We start from the raw sequence: 23,349 nt of genomic DNA on the forward strand, positions 1-23,349 counted from the left end.
CAGGGCAGCTGCTTTTTGGTGGATGCTAGTGATTTATATGAGAGAGGGAGCATTTCAAAGCTTTCTCTTATTTCCAAAATGGGTGTGGAAATCAGCAGCTTGACTGAGCTCAAATAAGTGACTTATCTTACCTTTTCACAGCACACAAAGGCCTAATCCTGGGACTACTTGAGCCGCCAATGTAGACGGCGACCGAGACCACCACAGTATGTGTCGGGCCCTCCTCACCACACACAAAACACATTGACTGCAGCTTTATGAAGTGAAAATGGCACAGAAAGGGAAAATGTGAAGGAGGTGTCCACAGTAATTTCGCCCAAAGAAAGGCCCAGCATCTGGGCATTTAGGGGTAAAATAAAGCTCAAAGCAGAGCAGAATGGATCGGGTCACTCCTATTGTCCCAGAGCCCAAGTGGAACGGCCTTGCTTTGTTTCAGTACCACTGACCCCTACATTTTATTGTGCCTACTCTGTCAGGGAAACCCTAACCCTACTCTAAGGCAAAGTGTGTGTGTGTGTGTGTGTGTGTGTGTGTGTGTGTGTGTGTGTGTGTGTGTCTGTTGAACAAATTCCAGCGTCGACGGATGATTTCTTTACCCTTTTTCTCCCTCCATTTCCCGTTATGTATTTAATTCTTTTTTCCCCCCCAGCGGCCGTCTCTCTCGCTCTCAAACACTGCACGCTGTCACTAAAGAAAGGGAGGATGAAAAAAAGAGTTGTAAAGAAGCGTACCGAGTCCTCATGTCCGGAGGGATGTTTAATTGTCGGGAAGTGTTTATGCTCCGCTCTGGAACAACAGTCGCTATCAGCGCCCAGCACAAATATAGCAATTAACTTCAATTTTCTACATTTATTTGGACATCAAAGACCTGATGGTATCACCTCCCAAAATAAAGCAATTAGGGGTCAGTGGAGATGTGAATGGTCTTTGGGCCCAGCAGTGTGCCCTGTTGGCATGAATGGGCTGCATGGCATCGCATACCTACAGTAGCTTTCTTCTCTGGCTAAAGGGCAATTAGAGGTAATGCTTTATTTAAACTGTTTATATACAAAAGCTTTTATCCACATTTATGTGCAGCTGGCTATGGCTCGCCTCGGACAGGGAGTTGTCCTGTTGTTCCTGTGTGGGGGGCTGGGGTCAGGGTCTATGTGATGTGGTTGAGGACAGGGGGTTGCTGGGGGAGGTAGGTCAGTGCTTATCGGGGCTCATCTGTGTGTAGTGTGGGTGGGGGTTGTGGTTTTCTCCGATGCTGACATGATAAGCGGCAGACCAGGCAAATGCCTGAGATGAAACAGCTAAGTCCTTGGCGACAGTGTTGCCCAGGGGAGCAGGAGAGGCTGTGGCAGGACTCCTCTCTCTCTCTAATGGATCCTACTGCTTCCTAGACTCCTTCCTTCCTCTGAGATGACCCTTCTATCAGACACTCACAGTAGACTGTACTGCTGTTGGGCCCAGCAGCTGTAGACCAGAATTTGATGGGGCCAAACAGACTTTTACACTAGACCACCACCAATCTCAGGGATGTGAAAAGGACTAAACTAGTTTTACGTACTGCACATCATGACACATCACTGTAGCAAAGCTCCAAAAAATATTTTTTGTTGTAAAATATTGTGTCATTTCAACTATTGACAGAAAATAAAATAGACCTGCACATTTTGTTGAAACGTGTAAATAGTTGTGCCAGTCACTCAGTGTGAGCTTGGATAACATGCAGTAATAGTGTGCGTCGCTCCCATCTCACTTTGCAGTCCGGTAGCCTTCCATCACGGCCCAGATTGAAACTTATGTACTGTGAAATTCTCGGGATCCGTTGAGCTCAGTAGTTTCCGCTCACTGCTTGATTGTGTGTGCTGCAGCGCGGCTATGGTGGGGCTGGTAATACCCTCTTATCTGAACTGTAAACGGAATTGAGTGGCTTTTCATCATAAAACGACATTGAAAGTGATCATGCTTAAACGTGCTCTTAAGCGCCCGATAACATCCGTAATTAAGGTGCTAAATGAAATGTTCATCTGGGAGGGCTAGTCTGAGACCATTGAAGGTAACATACTGATCCTAATCTGTTCCTCTTAGAAGTCTTCTGAGTTTGTTTCTAATTTCAGGGTGTGAGGTTTCAATTTTTTATCAGCTATCTAGTGAATATCAAATATGCCGCAGAAGTATATCTTTAAGGTAGAAGCTGTATTGAAGGACTCTGTCTCATACCGGTTTAGCATAATGCAATCTACCAAGTTAAACTGTTTTTCGTTAAATAGAACTCGTTTTCAGATTTTAGGGGTATTGTTTGTACTAAAAGAATGCTACATACAAAGATCATATTTGTGAAAAGAGTCTCTTCACTATCTACTCTTTCCACCAAGTTAAACTAATGAGAGCCGTCTGATATACAATACAGTGAAATGATGCACTGCAAGGTTCTCAATCTGTCGTCGGGCAGGAAACAGGTGTCTGCAACCACCAGGGTTTCCGGTGCTGCTGTGTCACTGCCTGCAGTCCCTCCCGTTCAGGCATCAGATTGCATGTGGCTAGTGGTCTACCTGTGTCAGGTCAGGTGGCCATTAACAAGAGTGATGAGTCATTGTGTTATTGAGGCCTATGTGAGGGCTTTGCATTCTGTGTGTACTGTAGTATCAGACACCCACAGTGTGGTTCCCACAACTCTCAGCCAGTCACAGTGACTATACAATGCCTACTGGCTGGGGCCACAGCGACTTGGCGAGGGAGGTTTAAACCTCAGGTGTTGAAGGCAAAGCCCATGGGGGTTAGGGTTAGGGAGGCGAGCCACAGAGGAAGAGCGGCAAATTGTCACCTGCCACTAAGTGCCATCGTCCTCTCACCACTGTGACACACACACACACACACACACACACACACTCTTCACAAATATGCTGCTGCTACTCTGTTTGTCTATCCTGATTGCCTAGTTACTATTTCCCCTACCTACATGTACATATTACCTCAACTACCTTGTACCCCTGCACATTGACTCTGTACCGCTACTCCCTGTACGTAGCCTCGTTATTGTTATTTTTTGTGTTACTATTTTTCTTTTTTTATGCACTCTTTTCTTTACTTTTTAACCCTGCCTTTTTGGGAAAGGGCTCGTAAGTAAGCATTTCAAGGTAAAGTGTCCAACTTATATTTGGCGCATGTGACACATACAATTTGGATTTGACACACACACTCTCCTAATGTTGCTGTCACCTTCTGCCTTTGTAGCTGTGGCAGAAAACAAGTGTGTTTCTTACATCATCCCTAGTGTAACGACAGGCCTCAAACTTCAGCGGTAGCCCGCAAGTCAGCAGGGGTCCATTTACTGAGCTGTTGCGCTCACCACACCGCTCTGTTCTCTCCCTCTGTGTTCTCTCTCTCCCAGGTGTTCCTGCAGATCCTGGGGGTGATCATCGTGGCGGCCGCCGTCATCCCCTGGATCCTCATCCCCGTCGTCCCTCTACTCGTCGTCTTCCTGTTCTTGCGACGCTACTTCCTGCAGACCTCCAGGGACATCAAGCGCCTGGAGTCCACTAGTAGGCTTCACTGTCTTTAGGGACACGTCTGTTTAATGGTGGGAGACAAAGGGAGCACTAGCACGGGAATGCTAATAGACCATTGAATAGCAATTGAAGAAGGCCTTGGGCATTAGCATAAAAGGATAAAGGTGGCTGTGGCCCATGGGTTGCCCACACACACAGTTTCCTTAAGCGCTGGGAGTTCATGGCATCAGATACAATGGAGGAAATGCCAAGTGGGCCCGTGGCAGGCACTAGTTCATCCTCTGTATTCATCCTCTTTATTCTGGGCTGATAGCCCAAAGGCACACGGAAGAACAGGTCTGCTGATCTTAAGGAACAAAAGTGACTATTAAGAAGTTCCAATGGAACATTCAGGCTTTGTCTGTTTTTACGAAGCCTTAACGTTAATACATCTGGACAACAGGAATGCTAATGTTAGTCATTTTCCTTTCAAACCATTTATTTCAGAAGCACTGCTTTTGGTAGCAAGGTGTACATGAACATGTATGGGAGACGTGCATAAGGGGTATTCACGTTAACGGTCATGTCAGCTGAGCTTTGTAGCAAAACAGACAATTGAATGTTTTCGTTCGTCTGTATTGAAGCCGGATGTAACCATCTTTGTACAGTCTAGAAAAATGGTGTGTTCTTTTGAAAGAAATTTAATAAACACTGTGTATACTAGTGGTGCTTTAAATATTCACGTCTTCATTCAGTGTTTGTTTGTTATACTCTACAGCCCGGAGCCCAGTTTTCACCCACCTGTCCTCATCCCTCCAAGGTCTGTGGACCATCCGTGCCTTTAAAGCCCAGCAGCGGTTCCAGCAGGCATTTGACGCACATCAAGACCTCCACTCCGGTCAGAACCAGAACTGACATCTAACCATAACTACTAGACATAGAATTGCATGTTTTAATTTGGTGTAATAACTATAGTATACAACCAGTAACCATGCTGTTCCTTTGCAGAGGCCTGGTTCCTATTCCTGACCACATCCCGATGGTTCGCTCTGCGTCTGGATGGCATCTGCTCCATATTTGTCACCCTCACTACCTTTGGGTGCCTGTTCCTCAGGGATGGTACCGTATGGGTCCTATATCAACAGTAATGTTGATCACCTGGGCCATTCATATAACCATACATACAGTACCAGTCAAAAGTTTTTGACACCTACTCATTCCAGGGTTTTTCTTTGTTTACTATTTTCTACATTGTAGAATAATAGTGAAGACAACAAAACTATAGTATGAAATAACACATATGGAATCATGAAGTAACCAAAAACAAAATATATTTGAGAATCTTCAAAGTAGCCACCCTTTGCCTTGATGACAGCTTTGCACACTCTTGGCGTTCTCCAACCAGCTTCATGAGGTAGTCACCTGGAATGCATTTCAATTAACTGGTGAACCCTTGTTAATTTGTGGATTTTTTTTCCTTAATGCGTTTAAGCCAATCATTTGTCTTGTTACAAGGTAGGGGTGGTATACAGAAGATAGCCCTATTTGGTAAAATACCAAGTCCATATTATGGTAAGAACAGCTCAAATAAGCAAAGAGAAACGACAGTCCATTATTACTTTAAGAAGACGTCAGTCAATCCGGAAAATTTCAAGAACTTTTCAAGTTTCTTCGAGTGCAGTCGTAAAAGCCATCAAACGCGATGATGAAACTGGCTCTCATGAGGACCACCACAGGAAAGGAAGACCCAGAGTTAGGTCTGCTGCAGAGGATAAGTTCATTAGTGCACCTCTTGATTGCAGCCCAAATAAATGCTTCACAGAGTTCAAGTTACAGACACATCAACTGGTCAGAGGAGACTGCTTGAATCAGGCCTTCATGGTTGAATTGCTGCAAAGAAACCCCTACTAACGGACACCAATAAGAAGAAGAGACTTGCTTGGGCCAAGAAACACGAGCAATAGACATAGGGAAATCTTTCCTTTTGGTCTGATGAGTCCATATTTGTGATTTTTGTTTAATTTTTAATTCATTAATTTTTAAAAATGTTGGTTCCCACTGCCGTGTCTTTGTGAGACGCAGAGTGGGTGAACGGATGATCTCCGCATGTGTGGTTCCCACCGTGAAGCATGGAGGGGGAGGTGTGATGGTGTGGGGGTGCTTTGCTGGTGACAGTGTCTGTGATTTATTTAGAATTCAAGGCACACTTAACCAGCATGGCTACCGCAGTATTCTGCTGCGATACACCATCCCATCTGGTTTGCGCTTAGTGGGACGATCATTTGTTTTTCAACAGGACAATGAACAAAAACACACCTCCAGGCTGTATAAGGGCTGTTTGACCAAGAAGGAGAGCTGCATCAGATGACCTGGCCTCCACCATCACCCGACCTCAACCCAATTGAGATAGTTGGTATGAGTTGGACCGCAGAGTGAAGGAAAAGCAGCCAACAAGTGCTCTGCATATGTGGGAACTTCTTGAAGACTGTTGGAAAAGCATTCCTCATGAAGCTGGGTGAGAGAATGCCAAGACTGTGCAAAGCTGTCAAGGCAGCTTTGCCTTGATTTGTTTTAACACTCTTTGGTTACTACGTGATTCCATTTGTGTTTTCATAATTTTGATGTCTTCACTATTATTCTACAATGTAGAAAAGAATACAAATAAAAACCCTTGAATGAGTAGGTGTGTCCAAACTTTTGACTGGTACTGTGTAATCAACCATATACACCTCAGGCTCTGCAGTATTTAGGTGAACATAGAGTACAGTGAGTTGGTTTCTCTCTTTCCTGGTGTGACAGACTTGAAGGCAGGTGCTGTGGGCCTGGCTCTGTCCTATGCAGTAACCCTCGTCGGCATGTTTCAGTGGGGAGTCAGACAGAGTGCGGAGGTGGAGAACATGGTAAATACCTCCTTTATTGATTTAGACCTAAACTCAGCAAAAAAATACATGTCCTATCACTGTCAACTGCGTTTGTTTTCAGCACACTTAACGTATATATATTTGTATGAACATAAGATTCAACAACTGAGACAAACTGAAGAAGTTCCACAGACATGTGACTAACAGAAATGGAACGAGTCCCTGAACAAAGGGGAGGGGGTCAAAATTGAAATTAACAGGTAGGATCTGGTGTGACCACCAGCTGCATTAAGTACTGCAGTGCATCTCCTCCTCATGGACTGCACCAGATTTGCCAGTTCTTGCTGTGAGATGTTACCCCACTCTTCCACCAAGGCACCTGCAAGTTCCCGGACATTTCTGGGGGGAAATGGCCCTAGCCCTCACCCTCCGATCCAACAGGTCCCAGACTTGCTCAAGGGGATTGAGATCTGGGCTCATCGCTGGCCATGGCAGAACACTGACATTCCTGTCTTGCAGGAAATCACAGAACGAGCAGTATGGCTGGTGGCATTGTCATGTCAGGATGAACCTACAGGAAAGGTAACACGTGAGGGAGGATGTCTTCCCTGTAACGTACAACGTTGAGATTGCCTGCAATGACGACAAGCTCAGTCCGATGATGCTGTGACACACCACCCCAGACCATGACGGACCCTCCACCTCCGCTCCAGAGTACAGGCCTCGGTGTAACGCTTATTCCTTCGACGATAAACGCGAATCGAACCATCACACCTGGTGAGACAGAACAGTGACTTGTCAGTGAAGAGCACTTTTTGCCAGTCCTGTCTGGTCCAGCGACGGTGGGTTTGTGCCCATAGACGACGACGTTGCCGGTGATGTCTGGTGAGGACCTGCCTTACAACAGGTCTACAAGCCCCCAGTCCAGCCCATTTTCAGCCTATTGATGACAGTCTGAGCATTGATGGAGGGATTGTGCGTTCCTGGTGTAACTCGGGCAGTTGTTGTTGCCATCCTGTACCTGTCCCGCAGGTGTGATGTTTGGATGTACCGATCCTGTGTAGGTGTTACACGTGGTCTGCCTCTGCGAGGACGATCAGCTGTCCGTCCTGTCTCCCTGTAGTGCTGTATTAGGCGTATCACAGTACGGACATTGCAATTTATTGCACTGGCCACATCTGCAGTCCTCATGCCTCCTCGCAGCATGCCTATGGCACGTTCACACAGATGAGCAGGGACCCTGGGCATCTTTCTTTTGGTGTTTTTCAGAGTCAGTAGAAAGGCCTCTTTAGTGTCCTAAGTTTTCATAACTGTGACCTTAATTGCCTTCCACCTGTAAGCTGTTAGTGTCTTAATCACCGTTCCACGGGTGCATGTTCATTAATTGTTTATGGTTCATTGAACAAGCATGTTTAAACTCTTTTCAATGAAGATCTGTGAAGTTAATTGGATTTTTACGAATGATCTTTGAACGACAGGGTGCTGAAAAAGGGACATTTCTTTTTTTGCTGAGTTTGTCTTGACTTGCCTGGCTGAATAATAGGTGAATAATATAATTGTACTAGTCTGCTATAGTTGTTTCTAGTTGTGCAAATGTATACAGTGCCTATTATACAGTTGAAGTCGGACCTTTACATTCACTTAGGTTGGAGTCATTAAAGCTCGTTTTTCAACCACTCCACAAATTTCTTGTTAACAAACTGTAGTTTGGGCAAGTTGGTTAGGAAATCTACTTTGTGCACGACACAAGTAATTTTTCCAACAATTGTTTACAGACAGATTATTTCACTTATAATTCACTGTATCACAATTCCAGTGGGTCAGAAGTTTACATACACTAAGTTGACTGTGCCTTTAAACAGCTTGGAAAATTCCAGAAAATGATGTCATGGCTTTAGAAGCTTCTGATAAGCTAATTGACATCATTTGAGTCAATTGGAGGTGTACCTGTGGTTGTATTTCAAGGCCTACCTTCAAACTCAGTGCCTCTTTGCTTGACATCATGGGAAAATCAAAAAAAATCAGCCAAGATCTCAGAAAAACAATGGTAGACCTCCACAAGTCTGGTTCATCCTTGGGAGCAATAAACCCCATGGGACCACGCAGCCGTCATACAACTCAGGAAGGAGATGCGTTCTGTCTCCTAGAGATGAATGTACTTTGGTGCGAAAAGTGCAAATCAATCCCAGAACAACAGCAAAGGACCTTGTGAAGATGCTGTAGGAAACAGTTACAAAGTATCTATATTCACAGTAAAACAAATCTTATATCGACATAACCTGAAATGCCGCTCAGCAAGGAAGAAGCCACTGCTCCAAAACCGCTATAAAAAGCCAGACTACGATTTGCAACTGCACATTGGGACAAAGATCATACTTTTTAGAGAAATATCCTCTGGTCTGATGAAACAATAATGGATCTGTTTGGCCATAATGGCCATCGTTATGTTTGGAGGAAAAAGGGGGAGGCTTGCAAGCCGAAGAACACCATTCCAACTGTGAAGCACAGGGGTGGCAGCATCATGTTGTGGGCGTGCTTTGCTGCAGGAGAGACTGGTGCACTTCACAAAATAGATGGCTTCATGAGGAAGGAAAATTACGTGGATATATTGAAGCAACATCTCAAGACATCAGTCAGGAAGTTAAAGCTTGGTTGCAAATGGGTCTTCCAAATGGACAATGACCCCAAGCATACTTCCAAAGTTGTGGCAAAATGGCTTAAGGAAAACAAAGTCAAGGTATTGGAGTCGCCATCACAAAACCCTGACCTCAATCTTATAGAAAATTTGTGGGCAGAACTGAAGAAGCGTGTGAGCAAGGAGGCCTACAAACCTGACTCAGTTTCTCCAGCGCTGTCAGGAAGAATGGGCCAAAATTCACCCAATTTATGTGGGAAGCAGGTGGAAGGCTACCTGAAACGTTTGACCTAAGTTAAACAATTTAAAGGCAATGCTACCAAATACTAATTGAGTGTATGTAAACTTCTGACCCACTGGGAATGTGATGAAAGAAATAAAAGTTGAAATAAATAATTCTCTCTACTATTATTCTGACATTTCACCTTCTTAAAATAAAGTGGGGATCCTAACTGACCTAAGACAGGGAATTTTTACTAGGATTAAATGTCAGGAATTGTGAAACTGAGTTTGGGTGTATGTATTCACCCCTCTTGGGTTTCTTCACATTTTATTGTTATAAAGTGGGATTAAAATGTACTTTTTTTTGGTCAACAATCTACACAAACTACTCTTGTTTCAAAATTAAAGAAAATTCCATATTTATTTTTAATGAAGTTGAAAACCAAATATACAGTATCTTGATTAGATCATCTACTTTCCTCAGTCAAATCATGTTAGAAACACCTTTTGGCAGCGATTACAGCTGTGTCTTGTTAGGCAAGTCTCTAAAAGCTTTGCGCTCTTGGATTGTGCAATACTTGCACTTTAAAAATAAATATTTTCAGAATTCTTTTAAGCTCTGTCAAGTTGGTTGTTGATCATTGTTTGACAGCCATTTTTAAGTCTTGTCATAGATTTTTCAGGCAGATTTAAGTGAAAACTAACTATGCCTCGGGAACATTCACGGTCTTCTTGGTAAGCAACATAAGTGTGAATTTGGACTTGTTTTAGGTTGTCTTGCTGAAAGGTACATTCGTCTCCCAGTGTCTGGTGGAAAGCAGACTAAACAAGGTTTTCTGTTTTTTTTTAACCTGAAACCCCCCAGTCGTTGCCAATGACAACCATACCCATAACATGATGCAGCCACCACCATGCTTGATGATATGGAGAGTGGTACTCGATGATGTATTGTGTTAGATTTGCCCCAAAGATAACTCTTTGTATTCAGCACAACAAGGAAATTACTTTGCTGCATTTTTTTGCAGTTATTACTTTAGTGCCTTTGCAAACAGGCTGCATTTTCTTTTTTTTTCTTTTTATTCGGTAAAGGATTTTTTATTTTCACTCTTTTATATTAGTATTGTGGAGTAACTACAATGTTGTTGATCCATCCTAAGTTTTCACCTTTCACCGCCATTAACCTATAACTGTTTTAAAATTAGCATTGGCCTCGTGGTGTAATCGTCTTTACCATCTTCCAATCGATGCTCTTTGCGACGCATTGGAAAAGCACCCTGGCCTGGTTGAATCTGTGCTTGAAATTCACTACTCGTCTTGAGCGACCTTAAATATAATTGTGTGTGGGGTACAGAGATGGGGTAGTCATTAAATCATGTTAACCACCTTTATTGCACATAGTCAGTCCATGTAACTTTTTATGTGATTTGTTAAGCACATTTTAACTACTGAACTTATTTAGGCTTGCCATAACAAAGGGGGTGAATACTACATTGACATTATTGAGAATTTTTGTCTAGATCAGTGACAATTATTACATATATTTTTTTATCTATTTCAATTCCACTTTGTAACCCAACAAAATGTGAAAAAATACAAGGGCTGTGAATACTTATGATTGGCACTGTCAGTGTTCCTGGCCACAGAATAAAATAGAACAGAATATTCCGTCATAGAATAACAACGATTTTGTGATAATGTTCTGACACTCCCAGATGACTTCTGTGGAAAGGGTGGTGGAGTACACAGAACTGGAGAGCGAAGCACCTTGGGAGACAGACAAACGGCCTCCGCCTGATTGGCCCAGGCATGGTTTCATCACCTTCGACCAGGTCAATTTCTCCTACTATGCGGACAGTCCTCCGGTCCTAAAGAACATTACTGCGGTCTTCAGATCCAGAGAAAAGGTGCCCACTACATATTCTTCTGATATGTGTCCATGTTTACGACAATGCACAACACACCCCAACACAATTCAGTTGATATGCAGCCAGTGTAATGGGTGCGGTGCTGTTCTTCTCTGTGTGTCATTATTTTTCAAATCAATTATTTAGGGGACATCTTATTGTGCTGCTGATTCCCAAGGAATATACCATTTGTGATTCATGGAATACATATCATGCAATTAAGACTAGTCAAGTGGATCCATTTGTTCACATTTGCATTCTAGGAGACCTGACGGTGACAACTGTTTATTCACTATATGAGAGAGAGGAGAGAAGATGAGAGGGAGAGAGAGGTAGAGATGGTTGAGGGTGATTGAAACCCAGCGTTTTTAATGCAGGGGGTGTATTTTGCATGGCCACGGTTCGCCAGGGCGGCTGATTTCACAATGGATGGGTTGATAAGTGAAGAGGCCTGGGCTCTGACAGCCCATGGGAGGGATCTTCACCCGATGCCGTGGGCCTGAACAGGCTTTGTGTGCATCCTGACAGTCCCCCTGAGACGACGCTTTCACAGGGAAACGAGCACCTATCTAGCACTCTGAACACTCCTCTCTCTCACACACACACACACACAACATGTGATTTGGTACATTTACTTTGAACTGTTAACTATGAATTTTCTTACATGTCTTACTGTACATTTCCATACTTCCAGTGTAGTGATTCCACAAGGTGATTTATACATTTACTTTAGATAGCCTTTGCATTCTTTGTTTGAATCCAAGCGGCATTGTAATATTGCTGATTTTAGTTAGAAGCTCATCTTTGGGAGTCGGAATCTGAGCTTATAGGCTACTGTAGGAAGGGATATGTGATTGATCCATGCGGAACATGGCTGATAGCACCTACAGAGAAGACACTGAAATGCATACGTTACGATAGCATCTTATACTATCATATCAACTTCAGCGGTATTCTGCTGTTTTAATGTCACCCGGCTTGTGGGGCTGTCACCTTAACAACTGATGTGCTGATATCAAACAGGAAGGAACATCTCAGCAATGAGAATCTCTCATTCTGTTGGAGAACTGGCCCTGAAAGGCAAAGGTTCCATCATAAAGGACAGAGATGATTCAGTTTACAATGGTGCAATGGGAAGTGGAGTAGACCTTGAATTACGCACTTGGAAGTCAACTTTATACAAGGAAGTCTTGACATCAGATTTTATAGTAGAGAAAATGTGTTCAGAGAAAAACAAACTAACACTTTCTCTGTATGTTGAACTCTAGGTTGGCATCGTGGGGCGGACTGGCGCTGGTAAAAGCTCGCTGATCTCGGCTCTGTTCCGCCTGGCTGAACCTGATGGCAGGATTTCCATCGACGGCGTTCCCACCGCCGAGATCGGCCTGCATACCCTGCGCCAGAGAATCTCCATCATCCCCCAGGTATGTACGTTCTCTGCCCTCCCACTGCCTATTGTAGTCTATTGGCTAGGCTGCATTGTATAGCACGTCTTTAGTTTGTTCAGCATAATCCTGGAAGGCCTTCGATTGGACGTTTTTTATAGTACACATGACATGACTATGGAAGCTTTAGAATTGCCAAACAACATTACCTCAGTCATTTGTAGAGCGTTGAGTAGAAACGAGTTTCAGGGTTCTCTGACATGATCCATTATATGTCTTTAGCATTCATCAGACATGATGCACATTCAGTGGGGTGGGTGAACTTCCATTGGTAACCCAAACTCTCCCCGTCTTTGAGGTCTGGCCGGCTTTTTTACGTCACTGTTGGTTTCAAAGCAACAACAGGCTGAGGAGAATTACAGTCGTCACTCAGGGGATTTTGGAAAGTGACACAAACGGATGCCTTGAGACAGTTTTCAACTTTTATTTCCGCTTGTTGAAAGTGATACAGCATTAGGAAAATGCCACCCCCTGGGTGATTCAGCGCTCTGCGGCGGTGAAGACTCCCACAGCCCAGCTCTGAGAGGAGAGCAGAGCAGCTCTCTACCCCGTCAGTGACAGGAGATTAGCCCTCTACCCCCGAAACATCAGCAAAGCTGCTTAGAAGACTTCTCTACCCATCCCCATCCTCACAGTCTCACATAGGCCTACCAACATAATTTAGCCCAAGTGTTGAACAATTCACACACTGCAGCCAAGGTTTCCCCAAAACAAGTTCATTTAAGATTTTTGGTGTGGCTTTGATGGGTTTCTATTATCAATAGTTTACCAGATTAACTTTCACTTCTATATTACAGCTGGTTATGTTTTACCACTACCTGAGTTATGTCAAGGTAATGTTTTCCTATTGGATGCTGCTCGTTCTGACAGGGGGACAGCCAGTTGCATCGTGGGGTAAAGCTGCAAACGGGGTGGGGAAAGAGGGGGCATATTTAGATGACTTCTGTTCTGAACTCATAACTGAAACGTTGGCTTATCTAAGAGGAGCAGCACTGTATCTGTACACAAACCGAATAGAGATGATCTCTCAGGTTCGATTATTGTCCTATTTTTTCCGCTGTAAAAATTCCAGCAGGAAAGACGCAGAGTATGATTTGCTATTACTAATATTACAAGGATTGGATTTCTTCTGCTTATATTCCCATTTTTCACAACTTCCCTTAGAAACGGAAAAGGTCATTTGAACCCCCCCCCCCCGTGTAAGTGATATTCACTCAGCCTTTTAAATGGAAAATGACTTGATATAAGATGCTTGTTGCCCTACCTTGTGATGTGGAATTCTCAGATTCTGATATGTATTCTATACATTGCCCGTGTGAACTTTTATTCTACAGCTTCCCCCAGATTTGATTATGATAAACTTTTATTAGTATATGGCATTAAAAAAGAATCCATTTCAGGTTCTATTGAAATCTCAGGAATGACTTCACAGTTCAAAATGAATTCGGCGGCAAACAGAGGGCTTAGAATTGTTGGAGCACATAATCGGTCTTTGGAAAGCTGTGCTTGAAAGCAGTTTTTCCAACTTAACATTGAATCCTCAATTAAAGTGAGTCACAAAACTAGTTTGAATTGGGACTTGAGCTGGCTTAATGACAAGGCAGTCTGCTGGTGGCAGGGGTAAAGCTCATTGGGAGTAGAGAGGTGGAACAGTTTTTAGGCTGTAGAGAGAAAGGGATGAACTCCTGAATGCTTAAAATTCACAGCTATGTTTTCAAGGAATCTGCTCAAAGTTAAACACTTGCCATGGGTTTCGAGACTGACACAAAAGTCTGTGTGTGCGCGTGTGCGTTGCCTTCTCAACCTCATGTTAGTGGTGCTGTCACAGTGTTGGCTCAGAGCCTATGACCTGCATCAAAGCAGCCAACGGGGCATGGGTGATATGAGTCACTCCCTCACAACAGTATTCTTCTAACCACGAGACATGATTATGAGGATCACAACAGCAGTAAACACCTAGTGAGTCTTTCCAGTCACTGTGTGCTCTACTCCTGTTCCGGGCCGTATCTCGCAGTTGCCAGGTGAACGTTCTTCTCTTGATAGGTCAGATTAGCGTCTTGAGTAAACTTGATTTATTATAGCCTTCCCTCCACTGCATTGTGGACTGACCGTTTCTCCATATCCTCCTTTATCTCTATTGCTACGACACAGGCCTATACAGACTCGTTAATGTTTTTTTAAATGGTCATTATGTCCTTTTAAAGCCTCATAAACTCTGTTGTGTGTCGCAGAAGAAAATCCCTCAAGTATTTACTTAGTGATAAAACAATGAGGAAATGATCCTGTGGAAATGTAATATAGCTTTATATTGTTCTGTGAATGCTGTGACGTTTTGTTTATGGCTCGAAAGGAGAGTCCCCTGTAAGTTATTATTATTATTATTTTAATCGCTTTTACGTTGGGCTAGGATTTCTGAATAAATATCTTCTAAAGAGACTTGGCATGAGGACATGTAACTGTGCTCCTGTTTGCCAGGTTTACAGCAAACACAAGGGCATGCTGGAACAGTGCCTTCGGAGTGGCGAGCTATTTTGACTGCACTATAATAAAGAGCTGTATTTGCTCTCTTAAGGGTGGTTGTATGCCTGAACCTTGATACAGGTGTGTAGCTCACTGTAAATACACAGAGCTCCCACAGAACTGCTCCAAGCTATTAAAAAAAATAAAAATAAAATTATAGCTTGGAGAAAAGTCAGCCTACTGAAGGACAACTCCTTTTTACTCATGCACACATTTGTCAACTAAAAACTAGGGATGTTGATATAAACTTTTTCAACTATAATTTAGAGAGGGCACATCTATCTTCATGAATTTGAATGAACATTGTGAATTTGTATTTATTATTTATATATATATATATATATTTGAGAGATTTAAACGTTCATGACTATAGTTGACCTTTTTAGGTAATTTGAGAAATGTTTGGTGATTTACAGGCACATTTTCTATGTCCAGACAACCTCTATACAGATCCTCTGCTCTCAAACAAGACCACAGCACAAGCTACGGTTTTCCAAAGTAAAAAGATCAACTTAGCGTTGGCTAGTGGGCCGGAGCCGAGTGTTGAATCGGGCTCCTGAGTGTGGCATTGCAGGCCCCATTGTGAACACCTCTCCCTCACACATAGCGCCACTCTATACAGCCTGTCTTAACCCTCTTCAAAAGTCTCCCCCTCGTCATTATCCTAACTGGCCATGGCCTTCTCTTTCTATATCCATCCGTCCCCATGCAGGACCCGGTTCTCTTCACGGGCACCATGAGGAAGAATCTGGACCCTTTCAGCCAGCACACAGACGAGGACCTGTGGAATGCACTGGGAGAGGTACTCCAGCTTGGGCTCTGAATGCTTCCCCCTCAGAGGCCCATGGGGGGATCCCTCTGTCCCCCTCCACAATGCTGCCATTCAGGCTCCCTGCTCGCCACAAGTCATGGAGGGGAAATCCCATTAGGGCCGTGGGGCCCAGCTCAATGTGCGGCTTGTAACTGGGAGCCATTCAAAGTGCTGGGGAGATGTGTTGTGCTGCGTTTGCCAGTTAGGCACTAGAGGATGAAGGCAGGGTTCCCCCACAGTGAAGGGCTCCAGCTCCTGCTCCCCAGTCTCCCCGCTCCTCAATGGGTTTGCTGGCCTGGATTAAAGCAAGAGGCTGGTCACAAGGGAGCGGTGGCCAAGGTCATCAGTGGACCTGGCCCTGCATTGTGCCAGCCGGTTAATGGGTGTGTGTTGGATGTTTTTTTTAAGATACCCCCCCGGGAGGCCTTTCTACAGGGGTAATGGAGGGTCCCTGCTTCCTCTCCTCTCCCTTCAGGTGCAGCTGAGGACCGTGGTGGAGGAGCTGCCTGGGAGGCTGGAGACCATGCTGGCTGAGTCGGGCTCCAACTTCAGCGTGGGTCAGAGGCAGCTAGTCTGTCTGGCCAGGGCCATCCTCAGACGGAACAAAATCCTCATCATTGACGAGGCCACCGCTAACGTGGACCCCAGGTGAGAACACTTTGACCCACATGTTTGTGCTAGTTGTCATTGTAGTGTTGTAACTCAGTCCCATACATCAGTATATTCCAATTTTAGGACAAACACATAATATAGAGGTACAAATATCAAGGTTTAACACCTTGATGAATAAAGGTATGGCCCCTGGTTCTCTGACAATGTAACTCTATCCCATTTTACTTTAGTACAGCTGCACATACCTGGCTAAGGATTAGCCATTGTTTTGATGTGTAAAGTAAAATCCCTGCCCAGGGGTGTGTAGGAAGAATGTATTGTTTCTGCATGGATGCTGAGGTATTCTCTTCCCCTGCTCCTTTAGAACCGATGGCCTTATCCAGCAGACCATCCGGGAGAAGTTCAGGGAGTGTACTGTGCTCACCATCGCCCACCGACTCAACACTATCATCGACTGTGACCGGATCCTGGTGAGGCCTCCCTCCAGTGTTAAGTGACCATGTGGCTAGCACTGTGTGTGCACATTTTCTTCACTGAGCCATTCACAGTACACTCAATATGAAAAAGCTTGCACATATTTCTGCCTCCTACTATACAGTAGAGGTCTTCACGGATCCACCTGTACCCGAGACCCGATCAGGAAACCGAGCAGGTCCGGATCCAGAATTCTAAATTATTTCACTGTACTAGGTCAGATCTGATATGATTGTTACGGGTCTCGGGTATGTGTAATTTTAACTGACTTGTCCGGAGAGACCCATGCAGATCCGACCGCGACGGGGAGAGGGAGAGACTCTTTTTACATGTAACTTGTTGTTGTTGGCCAATCACAAGTCATCAAAGCGACAATAGGCTACAGTCATAGAACCTCCGTGTGGGGAAAAAGGTTTGAGATATATATATATATAATCAATGGAAGATGGATTTAAAGTGATGGAATTAAAAGTTAAAGGAGAAGGATAGGCTACAAAGACCTAGAGCCAAAAAGTAGGCTGCTACTTTATATTCTGAATGGAGTTGTTTGTAACTGTGTAGGACGAGAGCGTGTATGCAGCCTCAATTAGCTTAACTTCTCGCAATTTTATGCAGTCAAGACGGGTGCTACGTAATCATATTGGATGATAAATAGTCTATTAGTCTACTATAGCGCAAGTCAGCTTTGTTGGTTGCCGTCACTCTCCCTCCTCCCTATGTCACTTACAGTAGCCTACACACACAGCACAGCCCCTGGTGGAGCATCACCTCTCTGTACCTCATCTCCCTCGCACTTTCTCAGCTCTGGTTAATAAGGTAGCTTACAATTGGACTTTTCTGTCGCTCCCTCACTCGGATCGGAACGGGTCTGGATCGGACCAGATCTTTACGGAACGGGTCTAGTTGTCCTCGGGTCCGTTCGGGAACGGGTCTCTATATTTACTGAATTCATTTATGCATACCGGGTCCGGATGGGGAAGCCCCAGGTCCATTTTGGAACGGGTCCAACTTTTTTAGACCTGTCAAGGCTTCTACAGTACAGTATCTAAGAACAGATCAGGGTCAGACTTTACAACCAGCCCAGTCAGTGAAGTACTAAGAGTTTAGCTCTAAGTAACAGCCGGCCCCATTACTCCCTAATCTCACCCCCTCTTAGTGGGGCCAGGTGGGCAGAGACTGAGAGGTGACCAGGCCAGCCCGTGCCCCCCATGCCCTCGTGCCAGTTGATCTTTGGCCTCTTCCAGCCCACTGCCTGCAGAGGTGCCAATTAGTGCCATTTGTGGCAGCATTTGTTTCCTGTCCTCCAGGACACTGGCTGACCTGGTAAATGGCTGTTGAGATGGGCAAGAGGAAAAGCCAAATGTCACACAGCGGGAACGTTTCCACACCTGTCCCCGTGTCAAACGCCCCCAGATTGTCACGCTGTTTGATAGAACAGACTTGGGACCCACCTGAATTGCCTCGTCCAAATGATTAAGCGACACCCCTGATGAATGAGAGAGTTTTCTTGAGTAGGAAACTCTTTGGCCTGGATATGTTCTACGGAGCTAGCTAAGGTAGAGAAATACAGTGTTCTGTTGTTCACACAATGCTATGTGTTACTGTTCCAAAATGTGGCTTAAGATGTAACAGAGTGGGCTTTGCCTATTTTCAGAAGATCTCACTCCTTTGAAAGGGAGACCGAATGTAATGCTAGGCCTTTATGGAGCTCCTTGAATGAGAGCTATTCTTTGCCTGTTTTACATTGCATGTGATGACAGAGACACAATGGTAATTTTCTGAAGCGTGCTGAAGGTGTGATTGTTGCCTTTGACACAGTTGAGGACCACCCTTGCGGTGCTGAAATGCATGCATGGATAAATGCATGGATAACCTTGCTTAGGCCTGATCTTCTGTCTGACACTGTCAGCGCACACGTTCACAGCAGCTACAGCCCCGTCAGGCAATAACAAGCCCTGGTGTTTGTTGTTGGCGTGAGTCACATGAAATGGATGGTTCCCGAGACAGCAGAGAACTACTGTTTCTCACTCGACCTCTATTGTCTTGTGCGGATCACTCACCAGTGAAACAGCTGAAAGGCTAGTTTTTAAGTATTAAAGTATATAGGCTATGTGGCTCACGCCCTACTACTCTCTCCTGTGTCTGATTGCAGGTTCTAGATGCTGGGAGGATCCAGGAATACAATGAGCCCTACGTTCTGCTTCAGAACCAGGAAGGAGTGTTCTACCAGATGGTCCAGCAGACAGGCAAGGCAGAGGCAGCCTCCCTGCTCCATGCAGCCAAACAGGTAACCGACCCAACCAACCCCGCCCTCCTCTTTTGTCCTCTAACTCAGTCAGCACTCTGAGTGCACACAGCTACAGTCACCCTAATCCTTATAACACACGTCTTATAACAACTGGCGTCCCTTTGCCCAAAACAACAGTCAGTCGTACACACAAGGGAGTTCTGTGAATATTTGTACTGAATGTGTGTAATGCTATTTATGTAGCTGCATTTCTATATTCTATACCATAAGTTTTAATTTCATGCGAAAAATGTCCCTTTTGTCATTTTACATGACACTGATATTATCTAATGAATCGTCCGTGTAATCTATTTCCAAAAATGTAATTTTGAAATCATTTCAGAGATCATTCTAGAAAAGCAGCTTTCTTTGCTCTTTATCTATTTTGAAATATTGGGTTTTAACTTTGTCTCGATTTGGGATAAACTTCCTATGGGGATTACTGTAATAGAGCACATCCTTATATATATTTTTTGCTTTGAAATTCATTTGTGATGTATTTCCCCTTCAGCCACTCTCCAGATAAGGGCTGGGTAGCTATTCATCGTTCAATTCCATTTTTATGTGCATCTGTCAGGGACTACAGATACGATATTGCAACTTCAAACAGGTCTTTGTGAAATAAGAAAAAGTAGGCATCATTTCATTTTCTCTCTGTCCCTGGTACAAATTTATCAGGAGAACTGTATCTCCCCAGCCACAGACTGAAATGGGTAAAATACTGATTTCAAAGACTCAGCACACTGTCGTATTATTTGGTATCGTCTTCTCCTGCACAGTGGCGGATTGGTAGAGACATTGTTCAGACCCTTACGTCTCCTTTCTTTATTGTGGGCTGCTCTCTCCAGATCAGATTACTCCAACTCCCAGAACCGCTCTCTAGCACCACTTATTAAATACTGAGACGTCTCACAAACCGAGTGTGAACTTTCTATAGTTGTCAGTCAAGGTTTAAATACATTAAATCATCTGATACCAACCTCTCGTTCCTTTTGTCTGAGCAGAATGACAATCCCTGAGTTGGGAGTGTATCTGATATTGTGGCTAACCGTTTTCACCTGTTTTCCCCTCTGCGTGTGCATTCGTGTTGCCAAAATACTTGGTTTGTCATAGCCTCTTTGTGCCCGGCTGGAACTAGATAAAAGGACACCTTTTGGCTCTCTGTGGAAAACAACACTATTTCAATAGCCATTTTGAATGAGTGTTTTGTATGTATCGAGATCATGTTGCTTTAGATCTTGTATCTGTGATAAAGTGTCATGTTAAACAGCATAGTCCGTAAGAAACCAGTGTGTTTGAAGTCTACGTTATTGCTGTGATTATCGCCAAAGAATTTCAAAGTTCTTACGAGACCAAAATTACCACTTTGCGTGCTCCTGTGGGAGGCAAATTCCTCAATCCAGTCTGAGATCCATCCTAAATCAGCCGTTCACAGATTCTACCTCAAACGACAAGCTACAGTAGAATCTGTGTGACTCTGCTCTCCTTATACCCTTTCAGGTTCACATGAACAAAAGCCATCCCAATGTGATCAACGGACTGACGGACCTGAGCCCGTCCGAGGGGAGCTGTGTCATCTTTGAGACGGCCCTGTGACACCGTTGTCTGACCTTTTCACCCCTGTAATGTGGCCCTCTGTGCTGGCCACACCATGAGGATGCCTCACACACTGTACCAAATATTATCCAGCTCTTGATTTCACAATGCCTTCTTTAACACCGCTGGCAAAGGTGTGGCGATCAGGCGTTTTCCTTTAGCACTTTTCAATTAAATGGGGCAGCGCCCCACCAGTTATGGTTTGGGTTAATATTTTTTTTTTAAATAAGCAAAAGTGTTGAAACGGGGACAAAGTAGGCCTACAGTTTTTTTGGTGTGTTTTTGTTAGACTCACCAGCCTTGCCTCCTAATCTGTCAATTCGCACACTATGTCCTTCTCATCAGAGTGCTGTGTGGGTGTTGACCTGTCAGATTCATGAAAATCACAGGGCACACGAATTGGGCATGACGCACGTCTATAGACTCGGATATTATTTTAGCAAACAGGGTAAGAACTCGCTCCTGACAGACCCAAGCAAAACCTCTTTACAGAAACATTGTAGCAGCCTACACCTAAACATTAGTGATCTGACATGCTGTATCAGTCTGAGCAACTGTAGGCCCAGCCTCTATGCGACCTGTCCCATCTGGCTTGGGGAAATTAAGTGGTAACGTTCACAGCCTAAGCCAATTTATTTGTGTTAAGAGAAATTGTGAATATGATCATATTTGGAATGGAACTTTTTATGGGGGGGGGGGGGGGGGCAGTTGCCATTTCAATCCCTGGGCCTACCCTACAGCGTTTCCAATGGAAGGAAAGCGGTGAGAAGCAGTGGGCAGGGGAACGTTTGGGGGTGACGGGAGCTGAATAGGGGAGGACTAAAGTTGGGCAAATCGTATCACGACGCGAGATAAGTTTGGTTGTTTTCAAATCAAAATCCCCTGCCTAATGGAACAGCCAAAGAGAAGGCTCAACTTTCCTAACTGCCATAAATTCCATATCGTCTGCCTTTCACTTAAACAATAGGGATAAACACGAAATATTAGTTTTAGGCTTAGCCTACTGGAATCCCTTACATTCTTGTTGTTTTCAGTTTTAAAAAATCACCTGGGGCAGGTGAATCACCAGGCAATAGGGCAACCCTTAAGGTCCCTGCTATAACTAGGTTCTGGAGTTTTACCTGGTTACAATCAGGAGAAGAAGAAGAAATTCCCCAGCACTCTGGGAGCTGTGGTGTCACGTGATTAGCATACATAGGCTATGGATCCATAACTGCCCAGGAGCAATTGTTTGAAGCAATTTGTGCCTTTATTAAAAACAAATGACTGGTATTTGTATTGATTGATTGATTGTATTGATTGTTTTGCAATATTTGTTTTTGTATGTATGTTGCATGGCCCCTGGGGTAGGATTATTCACAATCCTGCATTTGGTTGCATGTAAAGATTTAGGGGTGTGGAGTGTTTACTGGTGTAAAAAAAAAACAGTAGTTTATACTGGTTGGATACACATTTTAGGTTATTCAGAGTAAAACCTACCTAGCTGACAGTGGGTTTGACCAGTAAGTTAATAGTTTTAAGTCAAATTTGATTTTGTACTTTCAAAAAAAAATAGGATCCACGTCTTATTGTTTTCAATAATCATTGTGCCTTGATCAGAATATCGATCCTTTGTAATTGCACTGTTTTCATTGATTTGTCTTTTTAAGACCAGATTTGGTCTTCTTGCACTCTGAGTAGAATGACTATTGCTACCTCTGTTTTTGGAATAAAGCTGTGGATGAAAAGCAGGTCAGAAGTAGTTGGATTGTGTGTTAGCATGTATACTAGATGACCGCTCAAAGAGCTTATGAAATGATGCGAAAGGCATGAATGCTTTTGAAGAGAATCATTGTGTGTACTGTCGACATGTTTTTCCCTGCTCTGATCATCTGAGCTACGTACGCTGCTTATGTTGTATGTATGCGGTTCTGGAACTATAACCATTGATCCACTTTTTCAGTTTGTGGGACTACAACCAATCAGATGATTGACTCTTAAACTTGATCAATAAAGCCGTGCAAAAAATCAAGACATCATATGACCGTTAAAGATGCAATATGAATGTAATCCAACGAATAAAAACTGTATTAGTTGAATACTTAGACAATGAGTATTGCCTTAGCTTTTTTTATGATCTTGCCGTGAGTCAATATACTGAACAAAAATATGAACGCAACATGTACAGTCTTGGTCCCATGTTTTAATGAGCTGAAATAAAAGATCCCAGAAATTTCCCATACGCACAAAAAGCTTATTTCTCCCAATTTTGGTGCACACATTTGTTTACATTCCTGTTAGTGAGCATTTCACCTTTTACAAGATAATCAATCCACCTGACAGTTGTGGCATATCAACAAGCTGATTAAACAGCATGATCATTACACAGGTGCACCTTGTGCTGGGGGCAATACACAGCCAATCTAAAATGTGCATGTTTTGAGGGAGTGTGCAATTGGCAAGCTGACTGCAAGAATGTCCACCAGAGCTGTTGCAAGTGAACGTAATTTTTCTCTACCATAAGCCG

General features: G+C 43.8%; 1 protein-coding gene across 2 annotated transcripts in view; it reads left to right on the forward strand.

The window, feature by feature from the left end:
• LOC110520162 (multidrug resistance-associated protein 4) overlaps positions 1-22,927 on the forward strand; it is a 51,218-nt gene extending 28,291 nt beyond the window's left edge. The window contains exons 21-31 of one of the 2 annotated variants that reach the window (XM_021597287.2): positions 3,380-3,530; positions 4,255-4,374; positions 4,485-4,595; positions 6,276-6,376; positions 10,907-11,098; positions 12,367-12,522; positions 15,776-15,865; positions 16,350-16,522; positions 16,851-16,956; positions 19,113-19,247; positions 20,748-22,927. In XM_021597287.2, coding sequence (XP_021452962.2) covers positions 3,380-3,530; positions 4,255-4,374; positions 4,485-4,595; positions 6,276-6,376; positions 10,907-11,098; positions 12,367-12,522; positions 15,776-15,865; positions 16,350-16,522; positions 16,851-16,956; positions 19,113-19,247; positions 20,748-20,843 — 1,431 coding nt within the window. In that variant the 3' untranslated portion in view covers positions 20,844-22,927. Of the gene's footprint in view, positions 1-3,379; positions 3,531-4,254; positions 4,375-4,484; positions 4,596-6,275; positions 6,377-10,906; positions 11,099-12,366; positions 12,523-15,775; positions 16,258-16,349; positions 16,523-16,850; positions 16,957-19,112; positions 19,248-20,747 lie in introns of those variants that run through there. The other variant, XR_002472950.2, reaches the window with a different exon arrangement.
• The last annotated feature ends 422 nt before the right edge of the window (positions 22,928-23,349 follow it).

The sequence above is a fragment of the Oncorhynchus mykiss genome, chromosome 3 (assembly GCF_013265735.2).
Source record: "Oncorhynchus mykiss isolate Arlee chromosome 3, USDA_OmykA_1.1, whole genome shotgun sequence".
In the NCBI taxonomy this organism is placed as follows: Eukaryota; Metazoa; Chordata; class Actinopteri; order Salmoniformes; family Salmonidae; genus Oncorhynchus; species Oncorhynchus mykiss.